This window comes from Notolepis coatsorum, assembly GCF_963971535.1.
Source record: "Notolepis coatsorum genome assembly, chromosome: 16".
Classification (NCBI taxonomy): Eukaryota; Metazoa; Chordata; class Actinopteri; order Aulopiformes; family Paralepididae; genus Notolepis; species Notolepis coatsorum.
Window position 1 is genome coordinate 21,354,473 of NC_140180.1, and position 21,901 is coordinate 21,376,373.

Consider the following 21,901-nt stretch of genomic DNA (forward strand, 5'->3'; position numbering starts at 1 on the left):
AACCCGGTCCCTCTGCATGGCCTCCACTTTTTTGTGTACCACCCCCACTGCTAGGACTGCCCTTTCAGCTAGCAAGGTCAGTTTCTCTCCCCACTGCTAGGACTGCCCTTTCAGCTAGCAAGGTCAGCTTATCTCCCACTGCTAGGACTGCCCTTTCAGCTAGCAAGGTCTGTATTCCCACTGCTAGGACTGCCCTTTCAGCTAGCAAGGTCAGTTTCCCCACTGCTAGGACTGCCCTTTCAGCTCGCATGGTCAGTTTGCTCCCACTGCTAGGACTGCCTTTTCAGCTAGCAAGGTCAGTTTATCCCACTGCTAGGACTGCCCTTTCAGCTGGCAAGGTCAGTATTCCCACTGCTAGGACTGCCCTTTCAGCTAGCAAGGTCAGTTTATCTCACACAGCTAGGACTGTCCTTCCAGCTAGCTTGTTCTCTCATGCTGGTCCAGCCCTGTCTGCCAGCCTAGCTCCGGCAGCTAGCGCAGCCTCTATGTTAATGTAGCAGTACAGCTGGCATAGGCCCTGTAGCTATCAGTGCCTTGGCAGCTACCCTTTCCCCCTGCTAGCCTAGCTCGGCAGCTAGCGCAGCCTCTATGTTGATGTAGCAGTACAGCTAGCATAGGCCCTGTAGCTATCAGTGCCCTGGCAGCTACCCTTTCCCTCTGCTAGCCTAGCTCGGCAGCTTGCACAGCCTCTATGTTGATGTAGCAGTACAGCTAGCATAGGCCCTGTAGCTATCAGTGCCCTGGCAGCTAACTTTCCCTCTGCTAGCCCTTTCCCGGTGCTACCATGGTTACCCCTTAGCTACCCTGCTTGCCCCTCTGTTTCTCTAGGCCAGTTCTCTAAACCAGTTCTCTAGACCGGTTCTCTAGGCCAGTTCTCTTGGCCAGTTCTCTAGGCCAGTTCTCTAGACCAGTTCCTCTAGACTAGTTCTCTGGACCCAGTTCCTCCTGACCCGGTTCCTCTAGGCCCGGTTTCCTCTAGGCCAGTTCCTCCAGTTACCCCTCGGCGACCCTGTTTCTTTTGCTAGCCCCACTCTTGTGGTGGCTTCCCCTGCTGGCTTGGCCAGTGCCTTTGTTTTTGTCTTGTTTTGCCCCCTGCCACTCTGTCTGTATTTGTTTTGGGTCGCCGGGTGGCTCCCGTTGGAGGGGGGGATACTGTGAGGTTTTGCCCGCTGCTCACTACCTTTTCTCTGTTTCTTTAAGCCTATACTGTTTATTTCCCTTCTATACTGTTTATTTTCCCTTCTCACTCACTCTCTCTAGCCCCCACCCTCTCGTTCCTTACCCTTAGTGGCCACACCTGTTCGATATTCTATTATCTCTCGCACCTGTGGTGGCAGGCTAATTAGTCCCCCTGTGGGCTTTAAATACCAGGGCGCTTCCCCTCGTTTTGGCGTGGGGTCGTGTTGTATTCATGCTGAGTCATATTCTCTAACATCTAGACTCTTTCGGGAGATCCTCTGGTCTACCAATGCTGTATATGGATTTCTCCAGCCTTGAGATGTTTTGCTCCAGCCTTCGTCTGCTGTCGCCGTAGCCTGTGGAGGAGACTGTTCTGCGCTCCCTGTAACTTCCACGGGAGGCACCCCAGCGTTCCACTGCAGACCCCAGCGCAGCTGTTCGTCCTGACGCACATCTAGACCAACGCGCATCTTCCGGACCCTCGGGCTTGGCACGCTCTCCAGTCACCAGCGCGCAACGCGCATCTGCAAGGGCTTGGCACGCTCTCCAGTCACCAGCGCGCAACGCGCATCTTCAAGGGCTTGGCACGCTCTCCAGTCTCCAGCGCGCAACGCGCATCTTCAAGGGCTTGGCACGCTCTCCAGTCTCCAGCGCGCAACGCGCATCTTCAAGGGCTTGGCACGCTCTCCAGTCTCCAGCGCGCAACGCGCATCTTCCAAAGATCCTTGTGCTTGGCACACTCCTCCTCGCAGACGCACCCCGATGCGTCTCTCGGTTCCGACGTGCACACCAAGGTGTGGCGCGCCACTCTGTTCCTCGGCTCCGACAGCGGCTACCCGGTGGACGACACCCTCGCCACCGCCGCTGTTCCAGCACTCTGTTCCTCGGCTCCGACAGCGGCTACCCGGTGGACGACACCCTCGCCACCGCCACTGTTCCAGCACTCTGTTCCTCGGCTCCGACAGCGGCTACCCGGTGGACGACACCCTCGCCACCGCCACTGTTCCAGCACTCTGTTCCTCGGCTCCGACAGCGGCTACCCGGTGGACGACACCCTCGCCACCGCCACTGTTCCAGCACTCTGTTCCTCGGCTCCGACAGCGGCTACCCGGTGGACGACACCCTCGCCACCGCCACTGTTCCAGCACTCTGTTCCTCGGCTCCGACAGTCGGCTACCCGGTGGACGACACCCTCGCCACCGCCACTGTTCCAGCACTCTGTTCCTCGGCTCGGACAGCCAGCCACCCGGTGGCGATGCCCTCGCCCCGCTGCTGTCCCTGTACCATTACGCATACGCCTGGGTGAGTTTTGATTGTGATGTCACTCACCCAGCGTAATGCCCCTTGCCCCCGTTCCCGCTGCTGTCCCTGTACCATTACGCATACGCCTGGGTGAGTTTTGATTGTGATGTCACTCACCCAGCGTAATGCCTCTTGCCCCCGTTCCCGCTGCTGTTTCCTGTACCATTACGCATACGCCTGGGTGAGTTTTGATTGTGATGTCACTCACCCAGCGTAATGCCTCTTGCCCCCGTTCCCGCTGCTGTTCCTGTACCATTACGCATACGCCTGGGTGAGTTTTGATTGTGATGTCACTCACCCAGCGTATTGCCTCCGTTAGTTCTCACTTAGTTAGTAGTTTGGACATTTCATCTCCCACTCTGTTTTTGTTCTCACTTAGATAGTATTTTTGGACATTACATCTCCCCCTGTGTGTTTGTCACACGAAGATATTATTACTTTGTTTTCTTTGTTTATTTGGACTGTTCTGCATCTGCTCTGTTTGTTCCCTTTTGAATATTAACCCTCTCCTCTGTTCTGCAGAGCGGCCCAGATGTTTTCCCACCAGTCCCCAGTTCCTCCCTGTCCCCAGCCCGCCTCCGCGGGTCTCTGTCCCCAGTTCCTCCCTGTTCCCCAGCCCGCCTCCGCGGGCCTCAGTCCCCTCTGTCCCTAGTTCTCCCCTTCTAGTTCCACCTAGTTCCTGGTCCCAAGTTCTCCCCTTCTAGTTTCCACCTAGTTCCTTGTCCCTAGTTCTCCTAGTCCCCAGTTCTCCTGTTCCCTAGCTCTCCTTGTCCCGACTTCTCCTAGTCTCTAGTTCCTCTGTTCCTTTAACCTTCCCCTAGTGTTCCTTTAACTTTCCCCTAGCGTTCATTAACCTTCCCTTAGTGTTCCCTTTTCCTGCCCGCCTCTTAAAGGCACCTAGTTTTTCCCCTCTTGTTATATTCCTGTATTTGTGTTCTCCCTTAAAGGGACAGTGCCCTTTTTCCCTTTCTCTCAATAAATATCTGTTTCTTGGCAAACCATCATACCTGTCTTGTGTTGTGCGATTGGGGTCGGTTACAAACCATAACAGTACGACCCCACCAAATCGACGACCCCAGCCAGCACAGACGGTGTATGTTGAGTTTGCCTTTTTTTTCTTGTTCCCTCTAGCTTCCTTGTTAGTCCTGTTTAGCTCCCTTGTTTAGCTTGTTAGTCTCCCCGGTTAGCTCCCCTGTTTGCTTCCCGTTTAGCCCTGTTTGACCCCCCTGTAGCTAGCCATGCCCTGGCAGCTAACCCAGTCCCTCAGCAGAGCCCCTGTCTGCTAGCTTAGCCCCGAGCCTCTATGTTGATGCAGCCCTTGCTGCTGGCATAGGCCCTGTAGCTAGCCATGCCCTGGCGGCTAACCCAGTCCCTCAGCAGAGCCCCTGTCTGCTAGCTTTGCCCCGGCTGCTAGCACAGCCTCTATGTTTATGCAGCCCTTGCTGCTGGCATGGGCCCTGTAGCTAGCCATGCCCTGGCAGCTAACCCAGTTTCCCTCTGCATGGTCCCAGTCTGCTAGCTTGGCCCCGGCTGTTAGCACAGCCTCTATGTTAATGCAGCCTTGCAGCTGACATAGGCCCTGTAGCTAGCCAGGCCCAAGCAGCTAACCCGGTCCCTCTGCATGGCCTCCACTTTTTTGTGTACCACCCCCACTGCTAGGACTGCCCTTTCAGCTAGCAAGGTCAGTTTCTCTCCCCACTGCTAGGACTGCCCTTTCAGCTAGCAAGGTCAGCTTATCTCCCACTGCTAGGACTGCCCTTTCAGCTAGCAAGGTCTGTATTCCCACTGCTAGGACTGCCCTTTCAGCTAGCAAGGTCAGTTTCCCCACTGCTAGGACTGCCCTTTCAGCTCGCATGGTCAGTTTGCTCCCACTGCTAGGACTGCCTTTTCAGCTAGCAAGGTCAGTTTATCCCACTGCTAGGACTGCCCTTTCAGCTGGCAAGGTCAGTATTCCCACTGCTAGGACTGCCCTTTCAGCTAGCAAGGTCAGTTTATCTCACACAGCTAGGACTGTCCTTCCAGCTAGCTTGTTCTCTCATGCTGGTCCAGCCCTGTCTGCCAGCCTAGCTCCGGCAGCTAGCGCAGCCTCTATGTTAATGTAGCAGTACAGCTGGCATAGGCCCTGTAGCTATCAGTGCCTTGGCAGCTACCCTTTCCCCCTGCTAGCCTAGCTCGGCAGCTAGCGCAGCCTCTATGTTGATGTAGCCCTTGCTGCTGGCATGGGCCCTGTAGCTAGCCATGCTCTAGCTCTGTTCCTCGGCTCCGACAGCGGCTACCCGGTGGACGACACCCTCGCCACCGCCACTGTTCCAGCACTCTGTTCCTCGGCTCCGACAGCGGCTACCCGGTGGACGACACCCTCGCCACCGCCACTGTTCCAGCACTCTGTTCCTCGGCTCCGACAGCGGCTACCCGGTGGACGACACCCTCGCCACCGCCACTGTTCCAGCACTCTGTTCCTCGGCTCCGACAGTCGGCTACCCGGTGGACGACACCCTCGCCACCGCCACTGTTCCAGCACTCTGTTCCTCGGCTCGGACAGCCAGCCACCCGGTGGCGATGCCCTCGCCCCGCTGCTGTCCCTGTACCATTACGCATACGCCTGGGTGAGTTTTGATTGTGATGTCACTCACCCAGCGTAATGCCCCTTGCCCCCGTTCCCGCTGCTGTCCCTGTACCATTACGCATACGCCTGGGTGAGTTTTGATTGTGATGTCACTCACCCAGCGTAATGCCTCTTGCCCCCGTTCCCGCTGCTGTTTCCTGTACCATTACGCATACGCCTGGGTGAGTTTTGATTGTGATGTCACTCACCCAGCGTAATGCCTCTTGCCCCCGTTCCCGCTGCTGTTCCTGTACCATTACGCATACGCCTGGGTGAGTTTTGATTGTGATGTCACTCACCCAGCGTATTGCCTCCGTTAGTTCTCACTTAGTTAGTAGTTTGGACATTTCATCTCCCACTCTGTTTTTGTTCTCACTTAGATAGTATTTTTGGACATTACATCTCCCCCTGTGTGTTTGTCACACGAAGATATTATTACTTTGTTTTCTTTGTTTATTTGGACTGTTCTGCATCTGCTCTGTTTGTTCCCTTTTGAATATTAACCCTCTCCTCTGTTCTGCAGAGCGGCCCAGATGTTTTCCCACCAGTCCCCAGTTCCTCCCTGTCCCCAGCCCGCCTCCGCGGGTCTCTGTCCCCAGTTCCTCCCTGTTCCCCAGCCCGCCTCCGCGGGCCTCAGTCCCCTCTGTCCCTAGTTCTCCCCTTCTAGTTCCACCTAGTTCCTGGTCCCAAGTTCTCCCCTTCTAGTTTCCACCTAGTTCCTTGTCCCTAGTTCTCCTAGTCCCCAGTTCTCCTGTTCCCTAGCTCTCCTTGTCCCGACTTCTCCTAGTCTCTAGTTCCTCTGTTCCTTTAACCTTCCCCTAGTGTTCCTTTAACTTTCCCCTAGCGTTCATTAACCTTCCCTTAGTGTTCCCTTTTCCTGCCCGCCTCTTAAAGGCACCTAGTTTTTCCCCTCTTGTTATATTCCTGTATTTGTGTTCTCCCTTAAAGGGACAGTGCCCTTTTTCCCTTTCTCTCAATAAATATCTGTTTCTTGGCAAACCATCATACCTGTCTTGTGTTGTGCGATTGGGGTCGGTTACAAACCATAACAGTACGACCCCACCAAATCGACGACCCCAGCCAGCACAGACGGTGTATGTTGAGTTTGCCTTTTTTTTCTTGTTCCCTCTAGCTTCCTTGTTAGTCCTGTTTAGCTCCCTTGTTTAGCTTGTTAGTCTCCCCGGTTAGCTCCCCTGTTTGCTTCCCGTTTAGCCCTGTTTGACCCCCCTGTAGCTAGCCATGCCCTGGCAGCTAACCCAGTCCCTCAGCAGAGCCCCTGTCTGCTAGCTTAGCCCCGAGCCTCTATGTTGATGCAGCCCTTGCTGCTGGCATAGGCCCTGTAGCTAGCCATGCCCTGGCGGCTAACCCAGTCCCTCAGCAGAGCCCCTGTCTGCTAGCTTTGCCCCGGCTGCTAGCACAGCCTCTATGTTTATGCAGCCCTTGCTGCTGGCATGGGCCCTGTAGCTAGCCATGCCCTGGCAGCTAACCCAGTTTCCCTCTGCATGGTCCCAGTCTGCTAGCTTGGCCCCGGCTGTTAGCACAGCCTCTATGTTAATGCAGCCTTGCAGCTGACATAGGCCCTGTAGCTAGCCAGGCCCAAGCAGCTAACCCGGTCCCTCTGCATGGCCTCCACTTTTTTGTGTACCACCCCCACTGCTAGGACTGCCCTTTCAGCTAGCAAGGTCAGTTTCTCTCCCCACTGCTAGGACTGCCCTTTCAGCTAGCAAGGTCAGCTTATCTCCCACTGCTAGGACTGCCCTTTCAGCTAGCAAGGTCTGTATTCCCACTGCTAGGACTGCCCTTTCAGCTAGCAAGGTCAGTTTCCCCACTGCTAGGACTGCCCTTTCAGCTCGCATGGTCAGTTTGCTCCCACTGCTAGGACTGCCTTTTCAGCTAGCAAGGTCAGTTTATCCCACTGCTAGGACTGCCCTTTCAGCTGGCAAGGTCAGTATTCCCACTGCTAGGACTGCCCTTTCAGCTAGCAAGGTCAGTTTATCTCACACAGCTAGGACTGTCCTTCCAGCTAGCTTGTTCTCTCATGCTGGTCCAGCCCTGTCTGCCAGCCTAGCTCCGGCAGCTAGCGCAGCCTCTATGTTAATGTAGCAGTACAGCTGGCATAGGCCCTGTAGCTATCAGTGCCTTGGCAGCTACCCTTTCCCCCTGCTAGCCTAGCTCGGCAGCTAGCGCAGCCTCTATGTTGATGTAGCAGTACAGCTAGCATAGGCCCTGTAGCTATCAGTGCCCTGGCAGCTACCCTTTCCCTCTGCTAGCCTAGCTCGGCAGCTTGCACAGCCTCTATGTTGATGTAGCAGTACAGCTAGCATAGGCCCTGTAGCTATCAGTGCCCTGGCAGCTAACTTTCCCTCTGCTAGCCCTTTCCCGGTGCTACCATGGTTACCCCTTAGCTACCCTGCTTGCCCCTCTGTTTCTCTAGGCCAGTTCTCTAAACCAGTTCTCTAGACCGGTTCTCTAGGCCAGTTCTCTTGGCCAGTTCTCTAGGCCAGTTCTCTAGACCAGTTCCTCTAGACTAGTTCTCTGGACCCAGTTCCTCCTGACCCGGTTCCTCTAGGCCCGGTTTCCTCTAGGCCAGTTCCTCCAGTTACCCCTCGGCGACCCTGTTTCTTTTGCTAGCCCCACTCTTGTGGTGGCTTCCCCTGCTGGCTTGGCCAGTGCCTTTGTTTTTGTCTTGTTTTGCCCCCTGCCACTCTGTCTGTATTTTTTTTGGGTCGCCGGGTGGCTCCCGTTGGAGGGGGGGATACTGTGAGGTTTTGCCCGCTGCTCACTACCTTTTCTCTGTTTCTTTAAGCCTATACTGTTTATTTCCCTTCTATACTGTTTATTTTCCCTTCTCACTCACTCTCTCTAGCCCCCACCCTCTCGTTCCTTACCCTTAGTGGCCACACCTGTTCGATATTCTATTATCTCTCGCACCTGTGGTGGCAGGCTAATTAGTCCCCCTGTGGGCTTTAAATACCAGGGCGCTTCCCCTCGTTTTGGCGTGGGGTCGTGTTGTATTCATGCTGAGTCATATTCTCTAACATCTAGACTCTTTCGGGAGATCCTCTGGTCTACCAATGCTGTATATGGATTTCTCCAGCCTTGAGATGTTTTGCTCCAGCCTTCGTCTGCTGTCGCCGTAGCCTGTGGAGGAGACTGTTCTGCGCTCCCTGTAACTTCCACGGGAGGCACCCCAGCGTTCCACTGCAGACCCCAGCGCAGCTGTTCGTCCTGACGCACATCTAGACCAACGCGCATCTTCCGGACCCTCGGGCTTGGCACGCTCTCCAGTCACCAGCGCGCAACGCGCATCTGCAAGGGCTTGGCACGCTCTCCAGTCACCAGCGCGCAACGCGCATCTTCAAGGGCTTGGCACGCTCTCCAGTCTCCAGCGCGCAACGCGCATCTTCAAGGGCTTGGCACGCTCTCCAGTCTCCAGCGCGCAACGCGCATCTTCAAGGGCTTGGCACGCTCTCCAGTCTCCAGCGCGCAACGCGCATCTTCCAAAGATCCTTGTGCTTGGCACACTCCTCCTCGCAGACGCACCCCGATGCGTCTCTCGGTTCCGACGTGCACACCAAGGTGTGGCGCGCCACTCTGTTCCTCGGCTCCGACAGCGGCTACCCGGTGGACGACACCCTCGCCACCGCCGCTGTTCCAGCACTCTGTTCCTCGGCTCCGACAGCGGCTACCCGGTGGACGACACCCTCGCCACCGCCACTGTTCCAGCACTCTGTTCCTCGGCTCCGACAGCGGCTACCCGGTGGACGACACCCTCGCCACCGCCACTGTTCCAGCACTCTGTTCCTCGGCTCCGACAGCGGCTACCCGGTGGACGACACCCTCGCCACCGCCACTGTTCCAGCACTCTGTTCCTCGGCTCCGACAGCGGCTACCCGGTGGACGACACCCTCGCCACCGCCACTGTTCCAGCACTCTGTTCCTCGGCTCCGACAGTCGGCTACCCGGTGGACGACACCCTCGCCACCGCCACTGTTCCAGCACTCTGTTCCTCGGCTCGGACAGCCAGCCACCCGGTGGCGATGCCCTCGCCCCGCTGCTGTCCCTGTACCATTACGCATACGCCTGGGTGAGTTTTGATTGTGATGTCACTCACCCAGCGTAATGCCCCTTGCCCCCGTTCCCGCTGCTGTCCCTGTACCATTACGCATACGCCTGGGTGAGTTTTGATTGTGATGTCACTCACCCAGCGTAATGCCTCTTGCCCCCGTTCCCGCTGCTGTTTCCTGTACCATTACGCATACGCCTGGGTGAGTTTTGATTGTGATGTCACTCACCCAGCGTAATGCCTCTTGCCCCCGTTCCCGCTGCTGTTCCTGTACCATTACGCATACGCCTGGGTGAGTTTTGATTGTGATGTCACTCACCCAGCGTATTGCCTCCGTTAGTTCTCACTTAGTTAGTAGTTTGGACATTTCATCTCCCACTCTGTTTTTGTTCTCACTTAGATAGTATTTTTGGACATTACATCTCCCCCTGTGTGTTTGTCACACGAAGATATTATTACTTTGTTTTCTTTGTTTATTTGGACTGTTCTGCATCTGCTCTGTTTGTTCCCTTTTGAATATTAACCCTCTCCTCTGTTCTGCAGAGCGGCCCAGATGTTTTCCCACCAGTCCCCAGTTCCTCCCTGTCCCCAGCCCGCCTCCGCGGGTCTCTGTCCCCAGTTCCTCCCTGTTCCCCAGCCCGCCTCCGCGGGCCTCAGTCCCCTCTGTCCCTAGTTCTCCCCTTCTAGTTCCACCTAGTTCCTGGTCCCAAGTTCTCCCCTTCTAGTTTCCACCTAGTTCCTTGTCCCTAGTTCTCCTAGTCCCCAGTTCTCCTGTTCCCTAGCTCTCCTTGTCCCGACTTCTCCTAGTCTCTAGTTCCTCTGTTCCTTTAACCTTCCCCTAGTGTTCCTTTAACTTTCCCCTAGCGTTCATTAACCTTCCCTTAGTGTTCCCTTTTCCTGCCCGCCTCTTAAAGGCACCTAGTTTTTCCCCTCTTGTTATATTCCTGTATTTGTGTTCTCCCTTAAAGGGACAGTGCCCTTTTTCCCTTTCTCTCAATAAATATCTGTTTCTTGGCAAACCATCATACCTGTCTTGTGTTGTGCGATTGGGGTCGGTTACAAACCATAACAAAACATTTGTATTCCCATAACATGATTTAGTTTAGCTGAAACAAATTGCAGTGGACTTTCATTGTTCAGGGTCAGGTTGAGGATGAATATTTCCCCAGTGATCTGTTCCATCACAGGATGAATTGTCCGATATCTACAAACTGCGGGGGACCTACCCTTTTCACCGAGCCTCTCGGTGCCCGTGGCAAACCCTCGCGGTAGAAAGGTCAGCCTCGGAGGAGAAAATGGACGGGCGTTTATTGGATATTAAATGCGGCACTGTACTTTCACATGCGGCGCTCCTTGTCCGGCGGAACCCGCGCGCGAGCCGGCGAGACTCATCGCGGGTGAAGTGAAGGTCAACACCGCTGTCTGTCCCCATCAGGCTTTGGAGAAAAACAACAGGCCGGGGGAACCACAAGCTCCCTCGCTCTGCTGGGGAACCACAAGCTCCCTCGTTCTTCTGGGGGAACACAAGCTCCCTCGTTCTGCTGGGGAACCACAAGCTCCCTCGTTCTGCTGGGGGAACACAAGCTCCTTCGTTCTGCTGGGGAACACAAGCTCCCTCGTTCTGCTGGGGGAACACAAGCTCCTTCGTTCTGCTGGGGAACACAAGCTCCCTCGTTCTGCTGGGGGAACACAAGCTCCCTCGTTCTGCTGGGGAACACAAGCTCCCTCGTTCTTCTGGGGGAACACAAGCTCCCTCGTTCTGCTGGGGAACCACAAGCTCCCTCGTTCTTCTGGGGGAACACAAGCTCCCTCGTTCTGCTGGGGAACCACACGCTCCCTCGTTCTGCTGGGGAACACAAGCTCCCTCGTTCTGCTGGGGAACCACAAGCTCCCTCGTTCTTCTGGGGGAACACAAGCTCCCTCGTTCTGCTGGGGAACACAAGCTCCCTCGTTCTGCTGGGGAACACAAGCTCCCTCGTTCTGCTGGGGGAACACAAGCTCCCTCGTTCTGCTGGGGAACACAAGCTCCCTCGTTCTGCTGGGGAACACAAGCTCCCTCGTTCTGCTGGGAAACACAAGCTCCCTCGTTCTGCTGGGGAACACAAGCTCCCTCGTTCTGCTGGGGAACACAAGCTCCCTCGTTCTGCTGGGGAACACAAGCTCCCTCGTTCTGCTGGGGAACACAAGCTCCCTCGTTCTTCTGGAGAACACGAGACGGAGGAGCTGTGAGCGGAGAGGGTCAATGGAGATAGACGTCCTGCTATTACTTCAACTTCTGTGAGGAAATATAGGAATATCATGCTGAGAGAGAGAGAGAGAGAGAGAGAGAGAGAGAGAGAGAGAGAGACGAGAGAGAGAGAGAGAGAGAGAGAGAGAGAGAGAGAGAGAGAGAGAGACACGAGAGAGTGTAGGGGAGAGAGATAGAGATAGAGAGAGAGAGTAGGAGAGAGAGAGGAGAGAGAGTGTAGGGGAGAGAGAGAGAGAGGAAAGAGAGAGAGGGATAGAGAGAGAGAATAGAGAGGAGAGAGAGAGATACGAGGGAGAGAGAGAATAGAGAGGAGAGAGAGAGAAGAGAGAGATATGGAGAGAAGAGAGAAGAGAGAGGGAGAGAAGAGAGGGGGTATAGAGAATAGAGGAAGAGAGATATAGAAGAGAGAGAACAGAGGGAGAATAGAGAGGGAGAGCAGGGAGTGAAATAAGGTGGGGGAGACAGAGAGGGAGAAGAGAGAGTAGAGGAGTATTTGTAAACCCAAGGCTCTCTGAATAATAATAATTTGAAAGTTAATACAAAATCATCTGGGACTCTGCTTTTGGTATAAATACAGCGTGCCATATCCACTCCAAGGCAAAGCTGATTAGCCAGATCCCATTAGCATTGTCAGGGGTCTGTAACCGCGCCGCGGACCGCTGCATGTTCATGTACACAACCCCGCTTTGAAGCTCTGCTCTCGTCCTCCGGATCATACATTAGGACCGGATTGAATTAAAATGTCAATACTCCCAATTTAGACAAATCTGCTTTGACATAAAAGGCATACTACTATTTCATTTAGTTTTGTCTGTAGCCATTTCAAACGTTGTATTATTTTGTAAATATCTGATTGTATTGTACATTGTAAATGTCGGAACGTTGTTATAATATATTGGTCGTATATTTTTGGAATTTCAAAAAGGTAATTGGAATAGAAATCGACCACTACTATGAAGGTAACCCCTGCCTTTACTAGCCAAAGGACTGGGCTGTGTAGACTGTAGCGTTCCTGAGAATAACCCTCTCTGCCAACCATGATATCCGTCCATCTCAACAGGAGGTAATTTATGGCTCTTGTACTCTGCCTAATTAAAAAGGTAATGTCTAGATCCCGTCCTCCGGAAGCATGTTGGCTGTGATCTGGAACGGGGGTGGTTACTCGTTGGCCGAGCAGCGATAGCGTAGCTAGTCATAATTCCCACCTTAAAAAGTGGCTGACATACAGTAAACCTATCCCTTACCTTGACCTTAACCTCACCCGTCATAGCCGAGACCCTCCCAGGCGAATAAAAAGTTCAACAGGAAGTGAGACGTTCTGGCCAGAGATTCTGTGTGCTTCTGTGTCATTAGGCTCTCACTGTGCCGCAGCTCAAGGTTGCTTTGTGGTGGCGGCTGCCAGGCTGGCTGTGAGCTGCAGGCTGCATGTGGAGAGTGGGCTTTGTCTCCATGCAGCTCTGCGGGGGCAGTTGTATGTGGAGGCCTGTGGTCGGAGCCAAGGTTAGCGTAGGGTGGAGGGGGGTGCAGGGGGGGTGGAGGGGGGTGGGTACTGAGCAGCAGAGCCAACATTCAGCGGGAACAGCAGACCATGTGACCTCGCTTCAGGATCAGCTGCCACTGCAAGGGGCGACAGTGGCTCGGGAGGTAGAGCAGTCGTCTGGTAATCCGGAGGTTCCTGGTTCGATTCCAACTCCTCCCGGGCAGCGTGTCGAAGTGTCCTTCGAGCAGGACACTTAACCCCTAACACTGCTCCCGATGAGCAGGTTGGCACCTTGCATGGTCGCCCTTCCGCCGTCGGTGTGTGAACGTGTGAGTGAATGGGTCAAATGTGAGGAACAAATTGTAAAGCAATTTTCCGGATAAAAGGGGATATATAAATGCACCATTTACCATTTACTGCAATGGACCTCTGCTAAAGATAGGCTTTTCATGGAGCCTATTGTCACTTAATCTTAAAGGATACTGATGGAAGGATGCCGTTAGGGCGCTAATGTGAAGAACATCTTCACATTACAAAAGAAACCTCTGCTTCTGTTTTGAATAGGAATTGTATCTGTATTTCATATGTAAAACATGTATTGAATAAATGAATTCATTCATTCATGAAATTTTACATTTTACATTTTACAAACGTACAAATCGCGGAAGAACGTTATGAATTGCCCGTCATGGGTGTTGGAGTTGTTCAGACTGAGAGCTTATAGCAGTGGGTGGAGGTCAGTTCAGCTCCAGCCTCGTCTGAGTAAAGGAACTGTAATGGAAGTGGTAGATCATGTCCTTCGCACAGTTCATCCACAGTGGCCCACCGAAATCTTCTTCAAAAACAGATTTAGGACTAGGACTACGGGTGGAAATTAGCCCTGTGCTATTCCCGGCATATTTACGTCCTTATCATGCTGTGATGTTATGCATACACATGTAAATGATGTTCATTCATTTGCATTGTCCTTAATAAACAAATCTTAAATTTTAAAGGAGAGATGTCGCTCTCCTGTTCAGAGGGAAGTTCTTCAATTATCTACGGCAGTGGTTCTCCAAGATTGATGATCTTTGGGGGGGGGGGGGGGTCATGAAAGGATATACAAATACAGTATCATGTTTATAATCTTTGGTATATATGCTTTTTTTCCTCCAATTATTCCTCCAAATATTAATCAAGTTATATATTCTGAAAAGTGGAAATAAAAAATTACAATTATGTATCAAAGTTCACCATTCTGTTCAACTATGTACAGTAGAGGGGATCGTGAACGGGTATCTCTCTGATTTTAGGGGTCGCACACACCGAAACGGTTGAGAACCACTATAATTATCCATGGCAACAAATACAGTATGTTACTGTATGTATAACTTCCAGCCACACTGAAACCTTCCGGCTAGCATGCAGACACAAACACCGCAGCTAAATCCTCCGGCTACAGCGTGCAGACACACAAACACAATTGACAAACTGACTGTTTGCTATTGTGACGGAGCCGGAGCCAGGACATGTGCAAACACGCTGATTTCGCTGCGCTGCGCTCGTGTTGCTGTGTTTGTAGAACACAGATGAAAACTGAGACACGGGTTGTCAATCTCTGCAGCATGGCAACCGCCCAGAAGTCTGTCCGTGGCAGACTGGGAACGCATAAATAACAGATCTCGTGAGGGCTGAGCAGAAAAGCATGTCCAGATAAGTGTGACGACCGGTCTGTAATCTACGGAAAGCATCGTGCTTGATTTAGGCTCTCCACTGTTGGATTAATCTCGCGGGTCGGAACAAAGGAGAGAGAGAGAAAGCAGAATAAAACAAAGCATATGGTCAAACCACAGTGATGGAGTGGCCCCGGAATACTGCTCGCTATTTTCAGACACGCTGCGTGGGTTGAAACAATGCTGTGTTATGCTTCTTCGAAGGTGTGATATTTTCAAAGCAAAAGGCAGATCTACAACTTAACTGTGGATTCCTTTGAATTACTTTCTATCCCTCACTTGCCGTTTTTGGGGACACACACACTAACACACACACACACACAGACAGGTCTGCGCCTCGAAAAACGACTTCAAAGTGAGCGGAACGTTTCAAGGGGTGCCGCGGAATGTTCAGAAACATTAGCCCCCCCCCCCCCCCCCCCCCCCCCCCTCGTTATCGACTCCTCATTAATTAACACTTCCTCCTAACTGTTCCCTCTCCATTGTGTTGTGCCTGTTGAAGATTTCATTATGTTGTTTTTTTCCTCGACTTCAATAGCACCCTTCATGCTAGCGGGCAGCACGTTAGCACATTTAGAGAGATTACTGTTGCCGCTCGCAGGAGCTGTGCCTCTTGGCTCTCATCTCATGGTTGGCTTACTGTATCGATCTTCTCTCCCTCAGGTCGTGACCCTGGGAAGAATAGCCGTGGCTATCACTATATTCTGCAAATCTGGTGAGTAACAACCGAGCCGTTCCGCCCGGGGGGAGAGAGTGGAACCCGCTTTATTGCGGCGCGGGGAAGGGGGCTAAGCCATACACCACCTCTGCCTTCATTCAACCACGAATAGAAATGTGTATGCGCAATGAAGGGATTAGGGTCTGTAGTGTGATAGGGAAAAAAAACAGGGAAATGTGTTTTGTATCCGTCTTTGTTTATTTCTGTGTAAATGTTAAGTCTTTATTCTCTCTCTCTGTGGGGGTTGTAATTGGAAAGTACCACCCTATTGTTAACCCCCTGCTGCACGCAGTCCATCTAGGCACAAATTAAAGATCCGTTTTCACCGATTTTCAACCTGAATCCTATGGTTCTGTTGTGAGGAGGTCACGCGATAATCCATCAATAATAAAAACGTACCAGCGTGCGACGTCTCGAGAGCTGGGCTAACGCCGACGCCCCCCGAGGTGAGCAAGCGTAGGCGCTTTCCTCCGCTGTTTTCAGCTCTAGTAGAGGCCCAACTCGGGGAGAGTTGAAGAAATGGTTGAGGAAGCGGTGTCTGCAGCCCCTCTGGCGGCTGAGCTCCCGAGACACAGGAACATGTCGGTAGGTTTTTAACCCTTTCACTGCCACACTACCAAAGGGTTAACCCGTTCACTGCCACACGACACAGGGTTAACCCTTTCACTGCCACACTGCATAATGTTAACCCTTTCACTACCACACTACAGAAGGTTAGCCATTTCACTACCACACTACCAAATGGTTAACCCTTTCACTGCGACAATACAGAAGGTTAACCCTTTCACTGCCTTTCATGGCAAAGGGTTAGGCCTAAAAGAAAAAAAAGAGAGAGAGAGAGAGAGAGAGAGAGAGAGAGAGAGAGAGAGAGAGAGAGAGAGAGAGAGAGAGAGAGAGAGAGAGAGGAAAGAGAGAGATAGAGAGAGAGAGAGAGAGAGAGAGAGAGACAGAGAGAGATTTTTATGATGAATTGAAAATGGGGGACCCTGATGTAAACAAGACGAAAGTCTTTCTCTGGTCTGCATCCCCTTAACAATTGTATGTATTGAGCTGTACTGTACTGTACCCATTCTGCAATCTGTTTAATAAACTGTTCAATCAATCAATCAAAAGAGCACTGTGTAAACACAGCTGCCTGTGTGAGATATGCAGGTCCCCTTCTCTCTTTCTCTCTCTCTCCCCTCTCCCGTTTGAGGGAGTCTTCCACTGTGCCGCGCACTATAGATGGGGGGTTAGTAATGCTCCCGAATCGAGAGAGAGAGAGAGATAGAGAGGGGGAGAGAGAGAGACAGACCGAGAGAGAGACAGACCGAGAGACGACAGCGCGACGCGCGTGTGTGTATGTGTGCTCTGTCGCGAGGGTCTATCTGATTCTCCCTCTCTCTCTAGCTCGCTCTCTGTCAAACCCTGTTTGGTGCGCTACAACCACAGAGCCAATCGGATCACTATCCGCTCCATCCTCGCCACGTGACGTCACCATGCGAGTCAAATCAGAACAACCTGATTAAAATGGACCAGGAAATTAATGACCTGAATGACGGCAATCCGCCAATATGGTATTTAGAAACACATTGATACTAACTCCTATTACTATAATACAATGCTAGACACTGAAAAAAGACATTTATAATGCATGTCACCTTTAAAAATTTTAACATTTTAATTAAATAAAGAAATTCCCTATCCATAGTCGCTGTGGGAAAGAATAAAATAAAAAATTAAATAAAATAAATTCCCTACCTAGTACCTACCCATGGCCTTAACTGACAACCAACAGGAAACAAACAATATATTTTTTTATGCCTTAACCCTTTCACTGCCACACTACAGCAGGTTAACCCTTTCACTACCACACTACAGCAGGTTAACCATTTCACTACCACACTACCAAAGGGTTAACCCTGTCACTGCGACAATACAGAAGGTTAACCCTTTCACCGCCACACGACAAAGGGTTAACCCTTTCACTACCACACTACAGCAGGTTAACCCTTTCACTACCACACTACAGACGGTTAACCGTCTGTAGTGTGGTAGTGAAAGGTTAACCTGCTGTAGTGTGGTAGTGAAAGGGTTGAGTCTCATTATCACATCCTCCTCACGACCAGGGCCACCCATGAGGGCAGGGATCGCTTTCTGGGGCCCAGCTGCAGGGGTTTGGCCCGTGGAGGCCAGCGATAATTTGATGTTTAATACATGATGTGAGTTAAGTGGGTTTGGGGAGGGCCCGTTCACAGCTGGACCTTTTTCAAGGGCCCAGACATTTCCGCGGTCTGGCCTGCTCACAACAGAGCTGAGCCGGATTCAGGTTAAATATCGGCGAAAATGCCGCTTTAACCGTTAGAGACCCACCAAAGACCCATTATACATTACATAATATGAAGGCTGGGAAGCTGAAGATTAATTTCAGATGCAGCTCAGCACTGTGGGTCACGTTTTTCCAGTCATAAAGCTGTAATTAATCATTGTGTTTTTGTTAGGTGCCTATTCACATTTTGTATTGGTGATAAGGTGTATAAGGGCTTAGAATATTGTGATGTAAGTGTATGATGGTTATTCTTATGGCTCATACTTATTGTACATTTGGTGGAAAATCTTTAAAAAAATGTACCACTGAAGAATTGATAAACATGATTTAAAAAAAGAAAAAATCCCTACGAAATACCACAGTAAGACACCAAGACCTTGAGGAATACCATCTAAAAAATACATTTTGTAATCATTTCTGTTATGGAAATTGCTCACAACCCCCCTTCCCCCCACGTATTAGCCCCCTTCCCGACAAGCTACCATGACACGGTTGGTTTCTTCAGGTCGTCTTATCTTTCATATGTAATGTCGGTTTACTCATCATACAACTTTTAGAGAGATTTGACCTTTTCAGCCCTTATCGGAGCCTGGGGAGATATATGTGTCAATATGGCCTAATATTAGCATGTGTGTGTTTGAGGGTGGAGGCTAACCGTCCCCTCACCTGCTGTTCCCGCTCTGCTGTGTCCCTGGCTTCACTAGATGTGATTATGCAGTAGTAAGACACATGCCCTTGTACTCCCCATCACAGCGCTGCACTTCAAAACCAGCAAATTGACTGTAGAATGAAAGCACACTATGACATGGCCCTAGGCTGCAGCGTGTAATTTGATGACAGTCAGAGCCACAGAGTTGTCAAAATATATTACAATATGTTTGTTTTTTTCCTGTGGCAAAGCCATCAGATGGAAAATAGGCCAACCGATTGAAACACATTCGTCTCATCTTTTTATACGATATGACGTGAACTTCGCCGTGCTCGGTGACATACTGTTTATCCGCTGACGAATAGAAGTTTCACCGACAAGTGTGAGGAGAAACATTCCCATCTGTAATGTGCTGGAGGACACGCAGTGTTCGTTTTCAGAATGGAGCATTTACTTTGTTCTGTCAATAATGGGTCTCATTCCCGAACGGATTTACGAGAAAAAAAATTGCTCTCAGGCAAATTTCTGCCAATTTAAGACATATTACGGCTAGGAGCTGAGGAGCACACTTATGATTGATTGACTGATTGAAAATTGTATTAACTTGACAGACTGTGTTCTCCATGTTCTTAATGGCTTTATTCGGGAGGAATCATAGTGATTCCTTCATGTCAACCCTATACAGGCCTCCTTGGAATTAATTACTTAATCATAATTAAAATAAATATGACAATATTTGTAGCTACGATAAGAAATTATGCGGATGTCGGAAAAATAAATAATATGGATTCATCTGATCACAGGGCAACTGGATTAACCATATCTGAACCAGCTATTTTGGACAAATGTATAATTACTTTAATTACTCAGATATTCAAACACAATTATGCAATTATTGTGAAATGATTGAAAATAATAATTATTGAATGCCTTCTGTGGAATTTGTATTTATTATTTGTTACATATCTGTTTTATTGATTAATTATACATTTGAAAGAATGCAGGTTATAGCCAACATGATTGGTACAATGGGACAGACATTTGTTTGATATAGCTATAACTTGCATTCCTTCAAATGTATCATTAATCAATATAGTCAAGTTAGACCGCGCTCACAAGTGCTCACACTGGGTGCTGCAATCCCATAAAGTTCAGTATATCAAAAAGCAGGGTAGCACTCTCAGTTTCAATGTTTTTAATGGCAGCCTGAATAGATAGCAGACATGTTTCGGACAATGTCCTTCTTCAGTGTTATGGCTAGCAATGGAAATACATTCAAGATGGTAGTTAAATACACCTGGCAGGTAATTACATGACATGACACGGCAGGAGATTACATCACAACGCAGGTGTGCCGGTGCAATGTGACCAAAGGAATGACCTATCAAAGTAGATCATAAATTATACATATATATAGATATATCTATATCTAACACCAATCTATATTATAAACAATACAAAACAAAACAAAATTACCAGAAACTTGATATTATAACATATAACATGCCCATTAATTTCTAGGGCTAATTGAGCCCCTTTACATATTTAATTAAATAGTTTCAAATTATACATTGGGCATCCTTGTGAAACATGCCTCTTGTTTAGCAACAAACAACAACTTTAATAAAACCAGAAATAACACTGTAGGTGTAAGGAGGTTAGAGGAAACAGGTTAAAACGTTCTCTTCATTCATTCCTATAGGTTCGATGCAATTGAACAGGTGGATATAATAACATTCACGTTGCAACAGCAACTTGTGTCTGTCTCCACCTCGCGCTGGCCTGAGTACTAACTCTAGTCCCATATATTATTTGAGATCGTTGACGGTATGTTTACACTTAGAGAAATGTTGAGCTACCGACGACTCATTAATCATTAAAACAGATATTGAAATACACTATGTCTACTACACCAACACTGCAAATGACAGTGGATAAATAAATAAATAAGAACTAAAGCTAATCGTGTGGAAATAGACTGCATTAATATTCCATAAGTCTTGTGTGCGCCAGTATGGCATGTCTAATGAATGAACAGTAGACTTATACAGTATTATTCTAGTTACTTGTTTCATTAGGATTTAGTAGATACTATATATATGCTCTGCCCTACGTACAGTAAGTACAGTACTGTACACATATGAGCGGACTGCATGGTGGACTGTACTATGGTCTACAGGGCGGGCAGCGCAGTGTCTTTGCTGCTCTCCTAATGAAACAAGTCATTGGAATAATATAAGCCTATACTGTGTTCATTCATTACGCGCGTAGGCTATACAGTACTGCGTGCGTACGCGTGCGGCAGGTGCACCACAAGCTGTACTATATATGATGACAATACATTAATCTAATCTTATTTTGATCGGTCGCAAAGCGCTTCCGCATATCGGCCACCATTTTCACACGGCTGCATCGTCAGTTGCATTCTAATGAGCTGGACAGGTGTGTCTAACTATTGACTTTTTGCGATTTCATCCGCACACTGCCCTATTGGCTGCCTTATAAGGAGCTTCGGACAGGGATGCGCGTTCACGTTTCAGACTGGTGACATTCCTCATCGCGGCATCTCAGCTCAGATAGTTTGAGCCACTTAAGACATCTTCCCCACACGTTGGGGACTCACAGTGAACTTGTCGTAGATTCTGTCTCAGTCGGTTCCAAGATAAGTCTTCCAAGAGAACTCTTTGGAAAATATTCGGGAATGAGACCCAATGTGTTCGCTTGGTTCACATCTTTATCAATAGATCGACTTTTACAAAAGCAAGGACTTTGTGTTCTTATATACATTATAGACTATATCAATAGAATTATATAACATGCCTTGTTCGTCCACATGTTGGTTTGGTTCTAAATGTTTTATCAGTATGCTACTCTCAATATGGCTGTCCTCGACTAAATAAATTGTTACAGTGATAGTACTTTGTTAGTTTGCAGAATGACCTCATTAAAGTGTGTGCTTATAAAGTCATTCAAATGACTAATCAACTAATAAAGTATTGGTCAACTTAAACTCGATCGACTACAGTATCGGTGGACTAAGAGGGGGCAGCCCTACTAAACAACATCGGTCTCTCATTGAGTTGTATAAACTTGGACGTGACCTCTGTCCTCCCCATGACTCATCCCCTCCCCTCTCTCTCTGCTCTCAGGGATTCTCCAATGTGAGCCTGGATAAGGTTTTTGCCGGTGGAGCCAACATTTCTGGGTTCCAGATAATCAACCCTGAGAACCCCATTGTGCAGCAGTTCATCCAGCGCTGGGAGAGGCTGGATGAAAGAGAATTCCCAGAGGCCAGGAACACTCCTCTGAAGGTAGCACTGGCTTCACTGAAGGCCTTTCATGGTGCAATGCAAGAACACACCCATCATCTCTTCTCCTCCTCCTCCTCTTCTTCTTTCTGCCTTTGTCTTTCTCTCTCTTTGTCTCTTCCACTCTGTTTCTTCCTCTCCACTTCCCCATCCCTCCCAGCGATCAATATATCGACAGCCGGTCCAAGGCAAGGTTATATCTCAGCTCCAATTTACATCTAATTAAACAATGATCAAGAAAGAAATGGATTTTGAATGACATTTAATTAGATTCTGTCATGGTGTGGTGGATAACAAACCAGCCCTGGCTGGTGAGGAGGTCAAAG

The 21,901-nt window shown here is 49.9% G+C and overlaps 1 protein-coding gene across 1 annotated transcript in view; it reads left to right on the forward strand.

Moving 5' to 3' along the window:
- The window catches only part of LOC311242921 (glutamate receptor 3-like), a gene marked incomplete at both ends in the record, with an annotated part of 166,302 nt that overhangs the window by 113,774 nt on the left and 30,627 nt on the right, over nt 1-21,901 (forward strand). The window contains 4 exon segments of the mRNA XM_084331986.1: nt 15,256-15,265; nt 15,268-15,294; nt 15,297-15,307; nt 21,417-21,578. Coding sequence (XP_084188112.1) covers nt 15,256-15,265; nt 15,268-15,294; nt 15,297-15,307; nt 21,417-21,578 — 210 coding nt within the window.